We start from the raw sequence: 17,519 nt of genomic DNA on the forward strand, positions 1-17,519 counted from the left end.
TTAGGTCATATCAGCATCACAAAAGAAATGTTGGAGAATATCAGAACATCCTTCTGAGGAGAATTTCAGAATTTATGAAACTTTAGGGCAAACCATTCTCACCATCGATATACAGAAATCACATTATTTTCTTGTTCAGACACACATATATAACACCTGACTGCAACGCAACATTTTACCCTATTGATTCATTCAGATTTTATCTTCCTGCTAACTGTTTACAAAAAAATAAAAAAAGCATTTTCACTTGTATGGTGATTGGTACACTTCATAAACACCCCTCACCTTAAACACATTCCGCACAGCATCACTAAGAAAGAAGTTTAGGAATTAAAGCCTGCTGAGGATTTTAAACTTTTGCTGTAGCATCACGACGCAAGCAAAGTGGAGCACTTTGGAATAGAATCATCGGAGGCAGATCAACAAAGCTGACAGTGGCGTCCCGGTGCACCTCTGCTGCTGGCGGAGGCCAGGGCAGCCCGGAGCTCCCCGCGCGGTCACACTTTAATGAATAAAACGGTCATCTCTTACCTTGTTAGACGCCATCTCGCTGACAGAGCGGTAGGTCTGTATGGTCTCTAGCTGGTCTAAGCACCAGTCCAGTTCCTCCAGCGTTTCCATTGCTAATTTTTGATAAGATTCTTCTGCAAACAAACACACAGACATGTAGTTAGGCTGGAGCTGCTGCAGGCTGTCCATAGCCGAGTCACCGCTGCCGCCGCTGATCCCGGCGCTACTGAAGGTGGCCCCGTGCTCCTTCATTATTTGCACGCCGACTCCTTCCTTCCAGCTCTCTCCACCAGGAGAACAAATCCGGTGCTCTGCCCGGAATGGCTCGTGCCAAGTTTTCACCCCCCCCCCCCCCGCCCCCAGGCTGGATGAGGTGTCTGCGATCTACCAAGAAACTTCCTTTGAGGAAGAAGGCGGGGAACCGGCTCTTAAAAGCTCATCTGCATACATGAGTCCTAAAACTCATGGCAGAAGCAGTCAGTTTCCTCAGGCTCTCTCTGCCTTCGTCATCTTGGGGTTCTTTAGGGTGCGTGATGTCATTTCTGAGTGTTTGCAGTCTAGAGGAGAAGTGAGGAAAGCATTTTCTCATTTGGCTTTTCTTCTAAATGAAACGTACAATCGAAAACTGGAGGGGGGAAACTGACAGTTACGTTGTTGGAAGGCTAAGCAGTCATTCATTCTGGGGAATGTGCAAATGTTGGAATAACTTTCAATTCAGCAAACACTGACCAGCACAAGTCTTCCTCTCTTGCGAGTCTCCCTTTTAAGTAGAGGCAAAATGAGGTCTCCCTGATAAGACTGCAGTCTCAGAGAAACTGTCTGGAGTTTTACATGAACACATTTATTGGCTGGGGAGTCAGGCAGTTCTTGTTATACTAAACAAAGCTAAAACTTCTCTTCTGCAACTGCCAGGATCACAGGGAAATTCTGAACCAGACTTTCAGGTGGAGCCAGATGTGAACGCCGCAGATTTTCTGATTAACGCCGGGGCCTCGGATTTGTCACTGTAGGAATCCAGACTTTCTGTAAATATGTCTCAGTGGCCCATTCAAAAATTATTGCTTTTAAGATCATATTTTTGCTGGGTAATGAAACTCTTTTTAAGTGTTCACAATACGTCATTTCATACCCAAAAGTTCGTGAGTCTAAGCTAATACTTAAGGTTATTGACTTAAGAACCCTATGTTAATAAACACTGAAATTAATTTTATAAATGCTAGATGAACCAATGATGCCACAGACAGTTATAAAAACCAGTCAGACTCTCCCGCATACATGACTGATTTTTGAAGGGAACACCGTCCATTAAGTCTACCAAGCTTTCTGGAATGCAAGCACACAATAGGCACTGATAAAATTAAAAATCTCACATGAAATTCTATTATAAGGAAAAGACTCACACATTCCTGTCATATTTAGAATACAATTTTCATATGCTCATGCAGAAATCCTAGGGAGATTACATAGCTTTTTTATTATTATTTGAATACTTTTATGTGTGTGGCACTCACACTTGAAGCAGAAAAGGGAATAAACAGGAGAGAGATTCCAAGTGACAAGGAGCCACTTGGCACCGACGCACATTTCAAAGAATAGGTGTCTTGTTCATCCCCCACATATGCCTACCCTTCAGGATAAACAGGGGTTAAAATTCAACATCCTGTATGTCATACTTAAAAAGCCACAAAACCACTGAAGGTGACTTCCTCCATTTTTCTTTTCACACGCCTCAAAAATGTGCAGACAAGAATTGAGGTGTTTTTAGTGAAACTCATTTCAAGCCAGACTTGCACATACCTTCCCTCCTTTCTTCCTCAGTTTTGCCATGCTGCTTCAACACAAAGAATCTCCTCACTGACTCTTTTGTGTGTCTGAAACACCCCCTTGCCTCTATGCCCTTCCAGAAGAGCGCTTCATCCAAGGAAGCTTTTCCTGAAGTGACAGAATCCTCCCCTTCTCCCTCCTGGCCTCTCATAAAAGAAAAGTCCAACCACTTCCCAGGTACTCATGCTTCACGACCCTGGTGTCTTCCATATCACAACCTGTGGTCCTCAAGATCAGACATTCACCCTGGTGGTGGGGAGTAAGTAACTTGCTTGGAGCATTTGGAACTGACTGCGGGATGATATATTACACCTCTCCTCCCGGAAGAGGAAAAAAGGGATCTGATCTCCACCCACAAAGAAAATATGGTAATTATAGCAGTGAAGCACTGAAGAAGGAGGAGAACTCGTCAATGATCTTCCAGTTAAGTACCATTGCCACAACTCATTCCTTGTCTATTACACAGAATGAACACACGCATGCTCCTAGAGTTGGGACAATAGTGAGCTGCCAGGGACTGGCCAGTGGATATGGCAGGAACTTATTTCACTGCCCTCTCTGATTCTGGTCAGCCACAATATTTCTTTAGGTAAAAAGTTAAAATTTGAAGTTAATGAAAACTTGTCCCTTCCCAGATTCTTAATCCATGGCCAAGGCTTTCTTTATGTGCCGTTTTAGAGCCTTCTTATCACAGTAACTGAGGCAGGCGGCACAGATGTCAGAGTGGGCTAAGGATGGGAGCATCAAACCCCAGCTACTTACTGGTACTGCCAAAGGAAAGGACCAGTGCAGCTCAGACTGGCCTCCACACTAGAACTTTGTAGCTCTAGCACAGGATCCGGTGCTTGGTACCCAGTAGATACTCAGTAAATACTCAGAGGGATGGAAACCACAGTGCCTGCCCAAGCAGCCTGAAAATATCGATACTTGGGTATCTAGAGGCTGAGGATACGTCTGTAGCACTGAGAAAAGAGCACCAGCTTTGGACTGAGGCTCGGGCATTTTGACTTTCTCTCTTACCACTTACTGTGTGATCCTGGACCTCCATTTCCCACATCTTAAAATAAGGAGAAGAATATTCATCTCATAAAGTTATAAAGGGGTTAAATGAAACCAAGTATAGAAAGTATGGTAACCAGTTCTCAGTAGGTGATCAGCACACAGGAGTATAATTATTAACGGCAGTAAAAGTAACCCCCAAACCTGGTATGTGTGGGGGGAGGAATAGGAAGGGAGATAGAAGAACTGAATATTCAACAAGGGGTTTTACAGTCAGGATCAGTTCCATAATGTGCAGGGCCCAGTGCAAAATGAAATGCATAGTCCCTTTTCAAAAAGCAGGAAAAAGTGCTGTGAAAGGTCTTAAAATATGAAGCTTTTTCCTTTCTTCTGAAGTTGCTCTCCCTCGACCTGTCATGGTGGTATTGTATTTTTTTTTTTTTTTTTTTTGCGGTACGCGGGCCTCTCACTGCTGTGGCCTCTCCCGTTGCGGAGCACAGGCTCCGGACGCGCAGGCTCAGCGGCCATGGCTCACAGGCCCAGCCTCTCCGAGGCATGTGGGATCCTCCCGGACCGGGGCACGAACCAGTGTCCCCTGCATCTGCAGGCGGACTCTCAACCATTGCGCCACCAAGGAAGCCTGGTATTGTATTTTTTAAATAAACTTTTAAAAAATAGTTCTAGATTTACAGAAAAGTTGCAGAGCTAACACAAAGAGTTTCCATATACCCCACATCCAAGTTTCCCGATAGCTAACATCTTAAAACGGCACATTTGTCACAATTAATGAATGGCATGGTGTGTTTTATTTACTCTTTAAAATTGTGTTACTTCAGGCAGAGGGATACCAGGAGGAGGGTGCAGACCCTTATAGGACCCCAGAGGCCCTGCAGCCTCTGACTTAGGGCACATGCACAGCTTACCAGTTGCTGGGGTGCCCGAACCTGCCAACTTCCAGACTGCGTGCTATGCCCTGGCCCAGGGCAGGCTCTGAGAAAGGCAGACATTTCCCTTCACCATGGTACCAATGCCCCAACCCACAGCAGACAGGTGACCCCTAAAGGTGCTATAACTTCTGCACCAGGATGTGCTAGATACCTGGATCAGGGTGGACAGGAGGATCACCCCCACCAAGACATGGCCTCTGTCTACCATGGTACAGCCATGCCGGCCCAGGGCATTCCCCACCTGAGACTTTGCAGGGCACCCATGTCCAGCTCAGATCCTCTCTGCACCTGCACCCAGGCCCCCGCTGCGAGTGGACAGCAGCAGTGGTCATGGGGTTGGGGTAGAGACATGGAGACTGGATGAGCCCTGGGGTGCCAAGGATCAGGGAAACAGGTGCCTGAGAACACGTCCAGGGGAAGCAGGTAGGTGGCAGGAGATGGGACAGTACGTGAGCCAAGGCTTCAAGCCACGGAGTATATGCTCCATTTTCCCATCCGACTTTACTTACAAAACACAAAGATAATAATATTATGAGTTTCAAGACTAACTCTGCGGCCCTGGAGTGAGGACCCCTGTGCAGCTGCACAGGTTACGTGCCCATGAAGCTGGTTTTGTTCCTTTTCTTACAAAAATGACTCTGAGAAGGAACGATGCTTGGCACCCCAGAAGCAAGTCTCAAGGGGATAAGGGAAGGTATTGGGGCCATCTGTGGCCATGGGGTGACCCTACTTGTCAAGAATTTCCAGAGAAGAAGGAGCAGGGAGAACCTCCCTTCTATTCTCCCCTTCTTTTGTTCTTTCACTTCAACAAGAGCGACAAAGGAAGATTTACTTCCTTCTGTAGGTCTGGTAAGGATTGCATTGAATAATTATAATTATTCAATTATAATTAGTATCAGTCTGGTAATAATACGTGACATTCTTATAGCTCTTTTCTCGAAGGAGTGCCAAGCACACTACCCATTAATCCTTGCAACATCTCTGTGCCATAAACACCGAAGAGATATGATTATCTCTAATTCACCTTAAGGCACAAGCTAAATCAGAGGTTAAACAGAGCAAGATTCCGGGCAAGACCCTATCTTGGTCAATAAAATAGAGGATTCACCTCAGGGCTGAAAATGCATGCATTCCTGAAATTGCTGTGTTTAAAGTGGCATCTTACCCTTGGGTCTTTTCTATTTAAAATTGTGTAACTGCTTTCCTAAATGTTGTCATTTCTTGAGTCTCCTCTTCCCTTTTCTGATCCACCTAACACAGCCATTAGCCCAATATTTACTGTGCAGTATTTACTCAGAAGACCTGGCTTGGTTCTGGTCCCGCCTCTTGTTTCTGAGAGTAACCTCAGGCAAGTTACTTAACTTTGCTGAGGCTACATTTCTTTATCTGAAAAATGAACATACGAAAAATACTTACTCTGTTCTCACAAGGAAGGTAGAATAGGAGAATACACACAAAACCAGACTCTAAACCTTTAAGTATAATGCACATTTTGCAAATATCACATTTATTATTACAGACAGGATATAGGTGCATTGTAGACATTGTAGACTACAAGAAAATTACAGAGAAGCAAAAAATTTGAAATGATAAAAATGTCAAGCAGAAATCACCATCGCTATCCCCCTTGTGCATATCGTTTCATGTATGCATGTATATAATCAAAACTAGACAACACTCGTAATTCCCTGGCTGTCCAGTGGTTAGGACTCCGTGTTTTCACTAACGAGGGTCTGGGTTTGATCCCTGGTCGGGGAACTAAGATCCCACAAGACGCCCCGCGCGGCCAAAAAAAGAGAAAAGAATAGACAACACTGTACAAACTGTTGAGTAACATTCTTTTTTTTTCAGTCAATGATCTCCCCTCTTCTGCTTTAATAATTTTCAGGCTCAGCTAATATTTAGCTCACATTTCAATATTCCCATTTTTTTCATGCAAATTCAGCAGTGTGTGTGTGTGTGTGTGTGTGTGTGTGTGTGTGTGTGTGTGTGTGTGTATGTGTTTTAGCAGAAAGGTGTTGGGAAGGAGAGATGCTGAGAAGGGCAGGGCAACAGGAAAGGGCAATGGGAAACCTCAGCCTTGCCACGAATAGCGAGCTGCTCAGAGCTGGAAAGCATGGAAACAGATTTTAGCAGTGATGAAGCCAGTGGCCCAGCTGGTAAGAGACCTCAGGTGCCCTAAAAGTTGGCCCCAAGCTCTGTGCAGGAAAGCATGATCTTATTACTGATCTTTGGGAAAAATCAGGATGGAGGCCCTTCGTGTACTTATATCATTTGACTTTGAAGCCCTCACTATGAGGGTTTCTCAGTACAGATGAGAAAAACTGGGGCTCAGACAGGTCCTAAATCCCTATTATTAGCAAGTGAAAGCATCACAATATACCCCAAATATAAATTTTCTAAAAACTATAACTAAATGCAATTTTTTATTGAGATATGATTGACATACAAAAAAGCTGGGCATGTTTCATGTGTACACCTTGATGAGTTTGAAGATAAGTATACACCTGTGAAACTGTCATCCTAAATAATCTCATAAACTTAGCCATTGCCTCTAAAAGTTTCCTCCCTCCCTCTGTGTGTGTGTGTGTGTGTGTGTGTGTGTGTGTGTGAGATAAGAACGTTTAAATAAAATCTACCTTAAATTTTTACATATATTATACAGTATGGTTAGCCATAGGTACCATGCTGTACAGCAGGTCTCTAGGACTTAGTCACCTTGGGGATCAGAAACTATGTACCTTTTGATCAACACCTACCCAATCCCCCTTCACCCAAGCCCTGGTAACTACCATTCTACTCTCAGCTTCTAGGAGTTTGAGTATTTTAGGTTCCTAATATAAGGGATCATTCTAAATGCAATTTTAATACAGCTCTGTATATATCAGAGTTGTGTTTGTCAAGATTCCAAGACTTTCTACCCCAATACAGTGCATAGAAAGGAAATGTAAATAACCTTTTGTTATTTATTATTTATTCTTTTGTTTATCTGCCTCACATAATCAGACTCTTTTCATTAGAGAAGGTGGTACTATTTGCAAGATTGTATGGTGGTTAAATCAATCAGAACAATTGCCACAGGCAACAACAGGGATGAATCTCATAAATGAAACCAGAGATTAAAAAGCACATAAAACTATGATGTAATTTATATAAAGTTCAAAAGAGGCAAAAATAAACCTATGATGTTAGAAGTCGAGATAGTGGTTAACTTGGAGTGTTAGCAACTGGGCGAGAACTGGAGGGGGACTTCCATGGGGCCGACAATGATGTACTTCTTGGTCTGGGTACAGGTTACATGGGTCTGTTTATTTTATGAAAATTCACTGACTTCTACACTTGTGATTTGTGCACTTTTCTCTGTCTTCCTGATTATCTGTGCATGCTTTCAACAGAGAGACCCACCTAGGGAAAGCCTAGTTTTTGTTATTTTTTTATTATTTATTTTTATTTATTTTATTTTTGGCTGTGTTGGGTCTGGGTTGCTGTGCACGGGCTTTCTCTATTTGCGGCGAGCGGGGGCTACTCTTTGTTGCGGTGCGTGGGCTTCTCATCGGGTGGCTTCTCTTGTTGCGGAGCACGGGCTCTAGGCGCTCAGGCTTCAGTAGCTGTGGCTTGCAGGCTCAGTAGTTGTGGCACCCGGGCTTAGTTGCTCTGCGGCATGTGGGATCTTCCTGGACCAGGGATTGAACCTGTGTCCCCTGAATTGGCATGCAGATTCTTTTTTAAAAAAAATTCTAATTATATCATTTTTTAGTTAAGTTATTGATTTGTACATCATAATATAATGTATAATATGATAAAATTGTTGTTGATCACATCAGCTTCTCTCTCTTTTTTTAACATCTTCATTGGAGTATAATTGCTTTACAATGGTGTGTTAGTTTCTGCTGTATAACAAAGTGAATCAGCTATACATATACATATATCCCCATATCTCTCTCCCTCTTGCATCTCGCTCCCACCCTCCCTATCCCACCCCTCTAGGTGGTCACAAAGCACCAAGCTGATCTCCCTGTGCTATGTGGCTGCTTCCCACTAGCTATCTATTTTACATTTGGTAGTGTATATATGTCAATGGCAGGCAGATTCTTAACCACTGCGCTACCAGGGAAGTCCCGAAACCCCAGTTTAAAAAAAAAAAAAAAAGAAAGGAAGAAAAGAAACAGGGTTTCTAAAAACATGTTTCCTTTCCTTTCGTTGAATTGTAGCAATGGGTTTCAAAAGAGCTTGAGGGCTTCCCTGGTGGCCTAGTGGTTAAGAATCCACCTGCCAAAGCAGGGGACACGGGTTCCATCCCTAGTCCGGGAAGATCCCACATGCCGCGGAGCAACTGAACCCACGCACCACAACGAAGAGTAGCCCCCGCATGCATCAATGAAGACCTAACGCAGCCAAAAATAAAAATAAATAAAAGCAAAATAAAACAAAATAAGAAACTTACGGTTATCAAGGGGAAAGATGGGAGCAGGCAGAAATGAGCAGGTTGAGATTAACATACAAAAAAGACAAACAAACAAATAGAGTTGAGTAAATCACACACAGCTGAAAAAGGATATTGGTTTTGACATTTCATAGACCAGGATGCTCCTACTAACTCAAAATTCAGTGGAACATATTGGTGTCTGGCCCAGCTGTTTACAGATCCTGACTCTGCCATTTGTTTATTAGCACTGTGACCTTAGACAGGGTAAGGAGCCTGATTGTGTCTCTGTGTCTTTGCCTGTAAAACAGGAAGAGAGCACAAACTAGCTATGAGAATTAAGTGAAACAAGGCATGCCAAGGCTTTGATACACAGCTTAGTACCTGTCAGGAACTTCTTCCTGCCCCCCACCCCATACAAGCCTCTCCCTGGTCCTGGCCACCTTCCTGAGGGTAGATAGCCATATGTTTGGTGGCTGAGTTGGTAGAGTTGTGCTCTGGCCCTGGGCATTGGAGGTGGGGGGGGGGGTCACATACAAAGTGGCCACGAAATCCTACAGTGTGCCTCTGGCTGCATGACCTCAGATAGGAAACTGGCTCTTGGTTAGGTTAGAGTTTGTTGGGTTTCACTTCTAAAATATAGAACTTGCCTGATGTATCATTCTGCTTTTACCCAATGCATATTGACGCACCAGATCAGTGGACCTTTAGACATGGAGAATTGTATAAGAAAGCCATTTGTTCATTCATTTATTCCACAAGATATACGTTGAGTGTCTACTACGTGCCAAGCCTGCTGATGCCAGGTTCTGGGACCACAGCAACGAAGAAGACTCGGTCCACTGAACTGAATGATTACATGGGAAACCCCTTTCCCATCTTCAAAATGGTCAGTCTGTGAAGATGGGTGCCTTCTCATCTTCCTCCCCTGCCTTTGCTCCCCATCCCAAGCTTATACGGTAACTTTGTGAAAATTAGAAAAATGTGCTCTCTCTCGTCAGACATAGCCCTTGGGCAGAAAGCTTGGGAAGTGACGCAAGGGTTGAATTTCAGTTCCCCTCACCACCTAGCTAAGTACCTTTGATCAGTACCCAAACTACACAATGACCTTTTGCAATGGCCCAGTGGCACATGGCACAGTCGGGGCAACCTAGCCTGAAGCTTCGCGTGGTCACAGCAAAACCTGCACTTTTAGCCTCAAAATAAAGTAAACTGTTGATGTTGAAAGGAAAGCATCCCAAGACCTTTCCTAGCTCTTAATTTGTGAATATCATCAAATAACTGAAATAACATTAAATAAACCTCCATAAAATAACAAAAAAATTTAATTTGGTAGACTAATTGTTATCTTTAAATGCAGTTTTTGTTTTTGTAGACACAATTTCTAAAGCAAGGGCTCCCTTGGGGAAACTATTAAAGCAGATCTTGATGGAGAAAATTAAAAAACAACTCTTCTGATTCTTGGAAGTAAGAAGTGTATATGAATTGGACTCTACATCCAGCTAATAACTAGCTTTTTCCACAAGCTTCTAGCCCTGTAGGTGTCCTCCCTAGATTCAGTGGGCCTTGAGGTTAGCAGGCTTATTCCACTCCTTCGTTCCTCCTCAAAGTGCAATAAGTATTTGTTAAAATGTAAAATTGTTTCATACATATGGAAATCAGCCTCTATGTATTTAAAGGAGTTAGGTTGGGGCTGTGAGCGTATTTATTTAGTGATCTTGGTTATATGATGTTTTTTCCCTGACAGTTAGCAATAGCTTTTCTTTTCATTGTAAGTTATTAAGTCCAAAGGTATATATTTTCTTTTGATCACTCTTTGGTAAATGAAATGCACCTGTGTTAGAGTGCAACTTTTCCAGAAGGCTGTTGTTTTAACCTTGAGTAAAACATTCTTAGAACAAATCCCAGGAACTGGAGAACACTCATACACTCTGTAACACAGTTCTTCCAAAGGCCATCTGTAAGCCCCAAATGGCCTTTCTTCAGGCAGGACTTTGTTAATGTGTCTTTATAAATATGAGGAACTTTGCAATTGCACATGACAGGGATTTCACTCTGGGTGGATTCACGGAAGAAGAGGTTCACTGCCCTCAAGGGAAATAACAGTGAAAGTAGGTCATTTTGATGCTGATCTCCTTAGCAAACTCCTGTAAGACTACAAGTTAAAAAAAAAACTCCAATCACAGCTAGCTTTGGTATATACAACTTGACAGTTTACCAAGCACTTTCACTTGTGGATCTCATTTTTTCCTTGAAAAATAAACCCCATGAGATAGAAATTATTATTATTATGACATACATTTTCCATTATGCATGTTAGAAATGTGAGGCCTAGAGATGTTTAATGATTTGCTCAGTCATCTGATGAGAGACAGAGAAAGAGAGAGAGAGAGATGAGAGATGAAGAGGAGGGAGGGAGAGAGGGGGAAGGGGAAGAGAGGGAGGAGGAAGAAGAACCAAAGTTCTCTGATTCTGAATTCCATGATCTTTTTTGCTAAGCCATGGGGCCTGTTATAAACAAATGGTCCAACTTTCTCTTTCTTTCACCCAGGCAAGATTGGACAAGGTGAAACTGTCTTTGATGTACCAGCCTCATAGCCCTATTCCCTTTCAGTGTCCTTACCCTTGCCAAACTCTGCTCTCCAGAAGGACTCTGACTTTGGCATTACTTACTAATGAGAGTCTGTACTCATTCAGTTAATAACATGTACCACAAATGTGAAAGGGTGCCCAAGGAACTTAATTGTCCACCTGTGTTGGTGTTACAGGGCAATGCCACAAGAAGGCAATCAGACATGGAGGTCAGTCGGTGCCAAGTTATTTTTCTAATACATTAAATATATACAAGAAATATTTAAGAAGAATATAGAGTAGTGGTTAAAAGCTTGGTCTCTGGAACTACAGTGTCTGGGTTCATATTCCATCGCCTAATCTTAGAGAAGTTACTTAACTTCTCTCTGCCTCAGTTTCCTCACCCATGTAATGAAAATAATAATGGTATCTATATAATGGGTTGTAGTCTTAATGAATAAATGTAAAATGCTTAAGACAGTCCATGGTATGATATAAGTGCCAGATAAATGTCGGCTATTGTTTGTTGAATATGAGACAACAAATATCTATTTAATGAGTGGATTTGTTTTTGAGTGCCTCTTATATTGTAGGCTCAGCATGAAACTCCAAGGGTATAATGGTAAATTCTATGGACATAGTTTTTGCTTACTTGAAGCCTATATTCTAGCAGGAAGAGACAAATAATTATACAAAAACTTATTTAATTACAATTGGAAAAGGAGCTGCTGCTAATTTTAGAGTGCCCTAAGAATTTATCCCAGGGATCACAGAGGACTCAAAAGTCTAAGAAGTAGGATGTGATAAAAAGTTCAGGGAAGGCCTAACTTGGAAAGTTATGAGATTTGACGGAATAAGAATTAGGTGCAAAGAGGAAGGAAAGCATACCAGACAGGAAGAACATCAGGGTGCATTCCACGGACTAAGATCTGTCCATGTGTCAGGAACACACCGAGAGAAAAAGACTGGTGTGAGAAGTTCAGATCAGGCCCTACACAGCCATGGGAGGCCATGGAGAGGAGCTTGGAGTGGCCTAGCCAAATCTGCATTTAAAAAAGATCACGCTCCCTGGTGGTCCAGTGGCTAAGACTCCGAGCTCCCAATGCAGGGGACCTGGGTTCCATCCCTGGTCAGGGAAATAGATCCCACATGCCAACTAAAGATCCCGCATGCCTCAACTAAAAATCCTGCATGCTGCAACGAAGATCACACGTGCTGCAACTAAGACCCAGGGCAGCCAAATAAATAAATAGAGAAATAAATAAGAATCTTGAAAAAAAAAAGATCACTCTCCATGCAATCTAGAGAATGAACTTGAAGGCAGGAATGGCCGCAAGGAGGCTAGCTAAATAGTATTAAAAAACTCAGGATACGGAGGAAGACAGATAAGTTTGATTTCTGGCTCTGTCATTTATTTTATTAGCAGTGCAAACTTGGGCAAGTTGCTTAATTTTCTCTAAGTCTTAATTTCCTCATTTCTAAAATTAGGGGATGTATATATTTCCGGTGGGGTTGTTATGAGAATTAAGTAAAATAATCCACATAAAAGTACTTAGCCCAGTACCCAGCACCTAGTAAGTATTCATGCCAGTTGCTAGCAGCATTATTACTTATTTTATTGCTTTAACCTATGCAGGAAGTAGTGATGGCTAGAATTACATTGTAGCAATGCAGGTGGAGAGAGGTAAATGCATTTGAGATATTTATGAGTTGAAACCGTATCGTCCCTAGGACAGTGGTATTTGGTTGGTGACCAAAACTCTCAGTCATCTCAGCTTTTCAGGTCAGAATGTGATTTCTGTCAGTGTGCTTTAACTTTATTCCACTTCCAGCACTAGTCCAACTCATAAGAGTGCAATGAGAAATCAGAGACCAATGAATTAATTTACAGAGAGCAATAATTTATGGTAAGCTTTTCATGTCATCTAGTCATTACACGTTCCTCAACATGGGAGACCAAATTCTTATCATAAGATTGCTTGGCAAGCATCAAATCAGAGCAGGGGACTTAGGTGGATGGTTTTAATCCGCTTTACTCAAGCCTGATACACTTAGCTCAAGTGTTTCCATTGGCCTGAAGTGCCCTTCCCAACTTTGTCCACCTGGTTAACTCTTATCTTTTAGGATTCAGCCTAGAGTTATCTCCTCTACAAAGCCTTCCAAATATTCTGAGGTTGGATTAAGCTCCCTTCCTCTCAGCTCCCACAACAACTGTGTTCAGGCCTCTTATTTCCAACTGACCATGTCACTGGAATTCTTTCTCTTCGTTTATTTTACCCATGACTTCTTGAGAGCAAGGAACATATCTTTTTGGCTGGTCTTTAATGTAGCACAGTATCTACTTACCTATTAGAAGCTCAAAAAAATATTGTTTCAACTGCTGACTTGCCCAACGTATCAGTAGATGGGATATCCACTACCCAAAGGAATGGCGTCTTGGCTACTGAACAGTGTTGGAGAAGCAATATCAGGAATTCCTGTTCTTGGTTCTTTTTTTACTAGTCTCCAAATAAACCACCTTCTTTTTTGCTGATTTATTCAATGTTACCACAATTAATAAGTTCTCTATTTCTTTTGCATTCATGTCTTGATTCGATTTCTAGCTGGCTCATTTTAACAGAGGGGATATTCTGTCTCCCAAGGGGACTTTTGCAAAATCACACGCAGAATTTGTTATTTAACTCTCACAGAATAGCTGCAGGTGTCTGTGCACTAAGCAATACTAGAATTCCAAATTGATTCTGACAGTTGTCATACAAAAGATACAAGTAAAGTTCAGAGGCAGCACAGACAGATGTTAAAGACATGGGGGAAAGGGCGATCAGGAGAGACTTGGAGGCCAAGTAAAGAAGAATAGGTGGAATTTTGAGAGATGGAAAAACTGAGGTAAGGCAATGAGTAGCATGAATAAAGGTATGAAATTAGAAACATGCCACACCATTCAGTCCTGTTTGGAAGAATAAGCATAATAGTCCTATTTGATTAGAACACTGGGTGTCAGCAAGGGTGCAGATTGGAATACATTTGCAAAAGTAGCATGGTCAGGGCCCGATACTGGAGAGTGTTTTATGCTAGACCAAGGAATCTGACTTTACCTGGCAGACACTGGGGAGCCACTGAAAACTGTTCAACGGAAGGATGACACACACAGTGGTTTATAAATATCTTAATATTGTTATACAGTTGTTTAATGTTTTGCAGTTATAGATCTCTTCCATATGTATCATCTTTTTAAATCATCATCGTGCCTTGTGAGAAATGTTTTACTGTCTCTATTTTATACAGGAAGAGACTGAAGTTTAGGGAGTTTAAGCATTTCACTCCAAATCCCATAACTGATAAATGCAGAACCCGAAGACCTGAGCCTGGGCTTTCTGCCTCAAGTTCCGTGCTCTTGCTATTACAGTGAAGCCTATAAGATGAATAATTGATCTGATAGATGTGAGTTGTAAGGATAATAGGATGGAGTAGAAAATAAGCACCTGGTAAATTATTATTATCAGGGATTATTATTTGCAGAAAAAGTTAGCCGCTAAGAAGTAATGAGGTCCCAAACTGAGTGGGATCAGGGGGAATTGAAGGGTTATATATACCTTAAATTTCTCTTTACTTGTAGAGTGAAAGTTGTCAAAGGAATTTCAAGACTCAATGGAGAGCAGAAGAAAAGGTGTTTGCCATTGGGTATGAGCATGGTAAGCGGGGAGAAGAGGGGTAGAAATTTCCTGTCACTCAAAACATTATGGGCTGAAATCTCTTTCCCTTACCTATAGGAAAGCGTCTCCACCTAGTGCTCTCCTGGGTGATGTCTCCGATCACACAGGACTTGGGGTGCTTCACCATGTGAGAACGTCATCGCATTTGACAGTCAAGAGTTTGCCAAGAGCCAAACGTACTACATACAGTCTTTTCCAGTTGACAAAGCATTTTCAAGTGTGCTCATTTTCTTCTACAAACAAAGCCATGAACGTTCTCTCCATTTTTATAAATGAGATCATTGAGGCTCGTCAAGGTAAGGGGACTTTCTTTAGAATCTGGAATTTCTGCATTGGACAGTATGATTGTTATTAATCATGTGTGGCTACTGAGCAGTTAAAATGTGGTTGGAGATGTGCTGCAGGTGTAACATACACACTGGACTTCACAGACTTTATATAGAAAAATGATGTAAAATATCTCTGAAAAGTTTTACATTTGACATGTTGAAATTATAATATTTTGGATAGAGTGAACTGAGTAAAATGCATTATTAAAACAAATTGCACCTGTTTCTTTTTATGTGTTTACTAGAAAATTTTAAATTTCCTATGGGTTTTGCATTACATGACAATTGGACATCACTGTTCTAGACCATAAAGCTATTGCTGTTGACGTGAATACTCCAAAGCCAACATTCATTCCGGCCACACACTCACTTTAGAAGAGGTGGTAATAAGGAAAATAATTGGAGTTATTATTTATCCATTACCAAAGTTTCTAAGCACTTTACATGCATGAACTAATTTAATCTTCATCAAAATTTCATGACCTGAGTATTATTTTATATATAGTAGATCATTTTATTTTGCAGATGAGAAACAGAGAAACTCAGGAGCTCTCTGAGAGCCACAGATTTAGTGGCGTCAGAATTCAGACTTAGCCAGTCTGCCTCCAGTGCCATTAGGAAGGCTTTAGTGGCTGCCTCTGTTGGGTAAGTCCCAAGGAGACATTCGGATGGATTTCACTTTATTGTTGACCTACTATAACTCAGGCAGCATGTGAGAGACTTTAGATATTATCTCATTTAATCTTTGCAACAACTCCATTAAGTAGTTATTATTCCCATTTTATAGGTGAGTAAACTGAGGCTTGGAGTGATTGCACAAGCTGCCCAAAGTCACACGAGGTACATGGTGGAACTCAGTTTATAATCTGGCCTGAATCTGAAGTTGATACTCCATCACTATGCTGGTCTGTGAAAGAGCTACACCTGAATCTCCTGGGGGTGCTTCCCAGGCAAACCCCAAGGTACTGAAGCAGTCTCTCTGGGGTGGGCTCTGGGAATTTGTTCTTCTTAGAATGGCTTTGGGTGGCCCTCATCCTCAGCCAGAAGTTTGGTGATAACCACCCTCTCTGAGTCTTTCATTTTCCTGGGAGTCCCACCTCTTCAGTCTCTCCCGGGAGCTGATGAAAAATTGAAAAAAAAAAAAAGGAAAAGGAAAGAAACAAACAAAAACAGTATTTCCCTTAGGCAGCTTCAGTGGGGCTGACCCTTCATCTCAGCAGTGTTTCTGCTTCTTTCAAATCTTGTCACCATCTGCCCTAAAATGTGGGCTGAAATGATTTAATTAAGCAGAGATAAAACAGCCAGTCCTCCTGAAGACATCCTTAGAAACATCTAAGCAGTCCAGGGCTGTGTCTGAGATGAGAGAGGCAGGGATTTAGGGAGTGTAGAGGCGGGATGGGAGGAAGGAACGTAGCGGCAGACCCACAGACTCTCAAGGTGATTTATGGTGTCCTGGATGATTCACTAAGAACCACTGGATGTGAATGAAAGCACAGAATGAATAAAACCAAGTGACTCTTGGGGGTGGGGTTGTGTGTGTGTGTCCCCACGTGCACGAGCGTGCACTCACGTGCACATGTGGTAGGAAGGTTATGTTTTTGGCAGCCTTGTTTGCACATAGACAAGCAATTGCTTTATGTGACAGATTCAGAACTTCTGACTAGCACACAAATATAAAATTAGGTCCTAGGTTTCATGGCAACCCAACTCAACACAGTAGCAAACAAGAATTGTTTGAGAATGTGAGAAAGAAGCCAACATTGTGTATGTCACAGCTAGCTTGCCTTCCTTTGACCAATTTCTCCTAATTTAGCAGGACTTCCGTTCCTGCCCTAATTTCCCCTGGTTTGTAAACTACGTCACTTAACTGAACTCAGCTCCAGACTTTAGAAAAACAAAATTTTGTATTTCAGCAATGGTTTTCTTGGCATTTCTGCCTCTAAAGAATTTTACTTGATTCTGATTTTTCCTTTTCACCCTTGAAAGACTGTAGCTATCAGTTGTGTTTCCCTGTTTCTCCTTTTCTAATGGAGTGTCTAACGCAGTATAATGCAGTGTCTGTTAAATGTGATTAAAGATTTCAGTGTTTGGTAAAAACCAATATTTACCGGGGAAATCCCGCCAACATAAATGTGCAGCCGAGGTAGAAAATATTGGCTCCATCTCCCCCGGACACACACATACAAACAAGAACTGTAAATGT

At 42.0% G+C, this 17,519-nt stretch overlaps 1 protein-coding gene across 5 annotated transcripts in view; it reads right to left on the bottom strand.

Moving 5' to 3' along the window:
• PDE4B (phosphodiesterase 4B) overlaps positions 1 to 17,519 on the bottom strand; it is a 592,044-nt gene that overhangs the window by 41,105 nt on the left and 533,420 nt on the right. For all 5 annotated transcript variants that reach the window (XM_060304629.2, XM_030865864.2, XM_060304618.1 and 2 more), the window contains one exon: positions 532 to 644. In XM_060304629.2, coding sequence (XP_060160612.1) covers positions 532 to 644 — 113 coding nt within the window. The remainder of the gene's footprint in view (positions 1 to 531; positions 645 to 17,519) is intronic.

The sequence above is a fragment of the Globicephala melas genome, chromosome 1 (assembly GCF_963455315.2).
Source record: "Globicephala melas chromosome 1, mGloMel1.2, whole genome shotgun sequence".
NCBI classification, from domain to species: Eukaryota; Metazoa; Chordata; class Mammalia; order Artiodactyla; family Delphinidae; genus Globicephala; species Globicephala melas.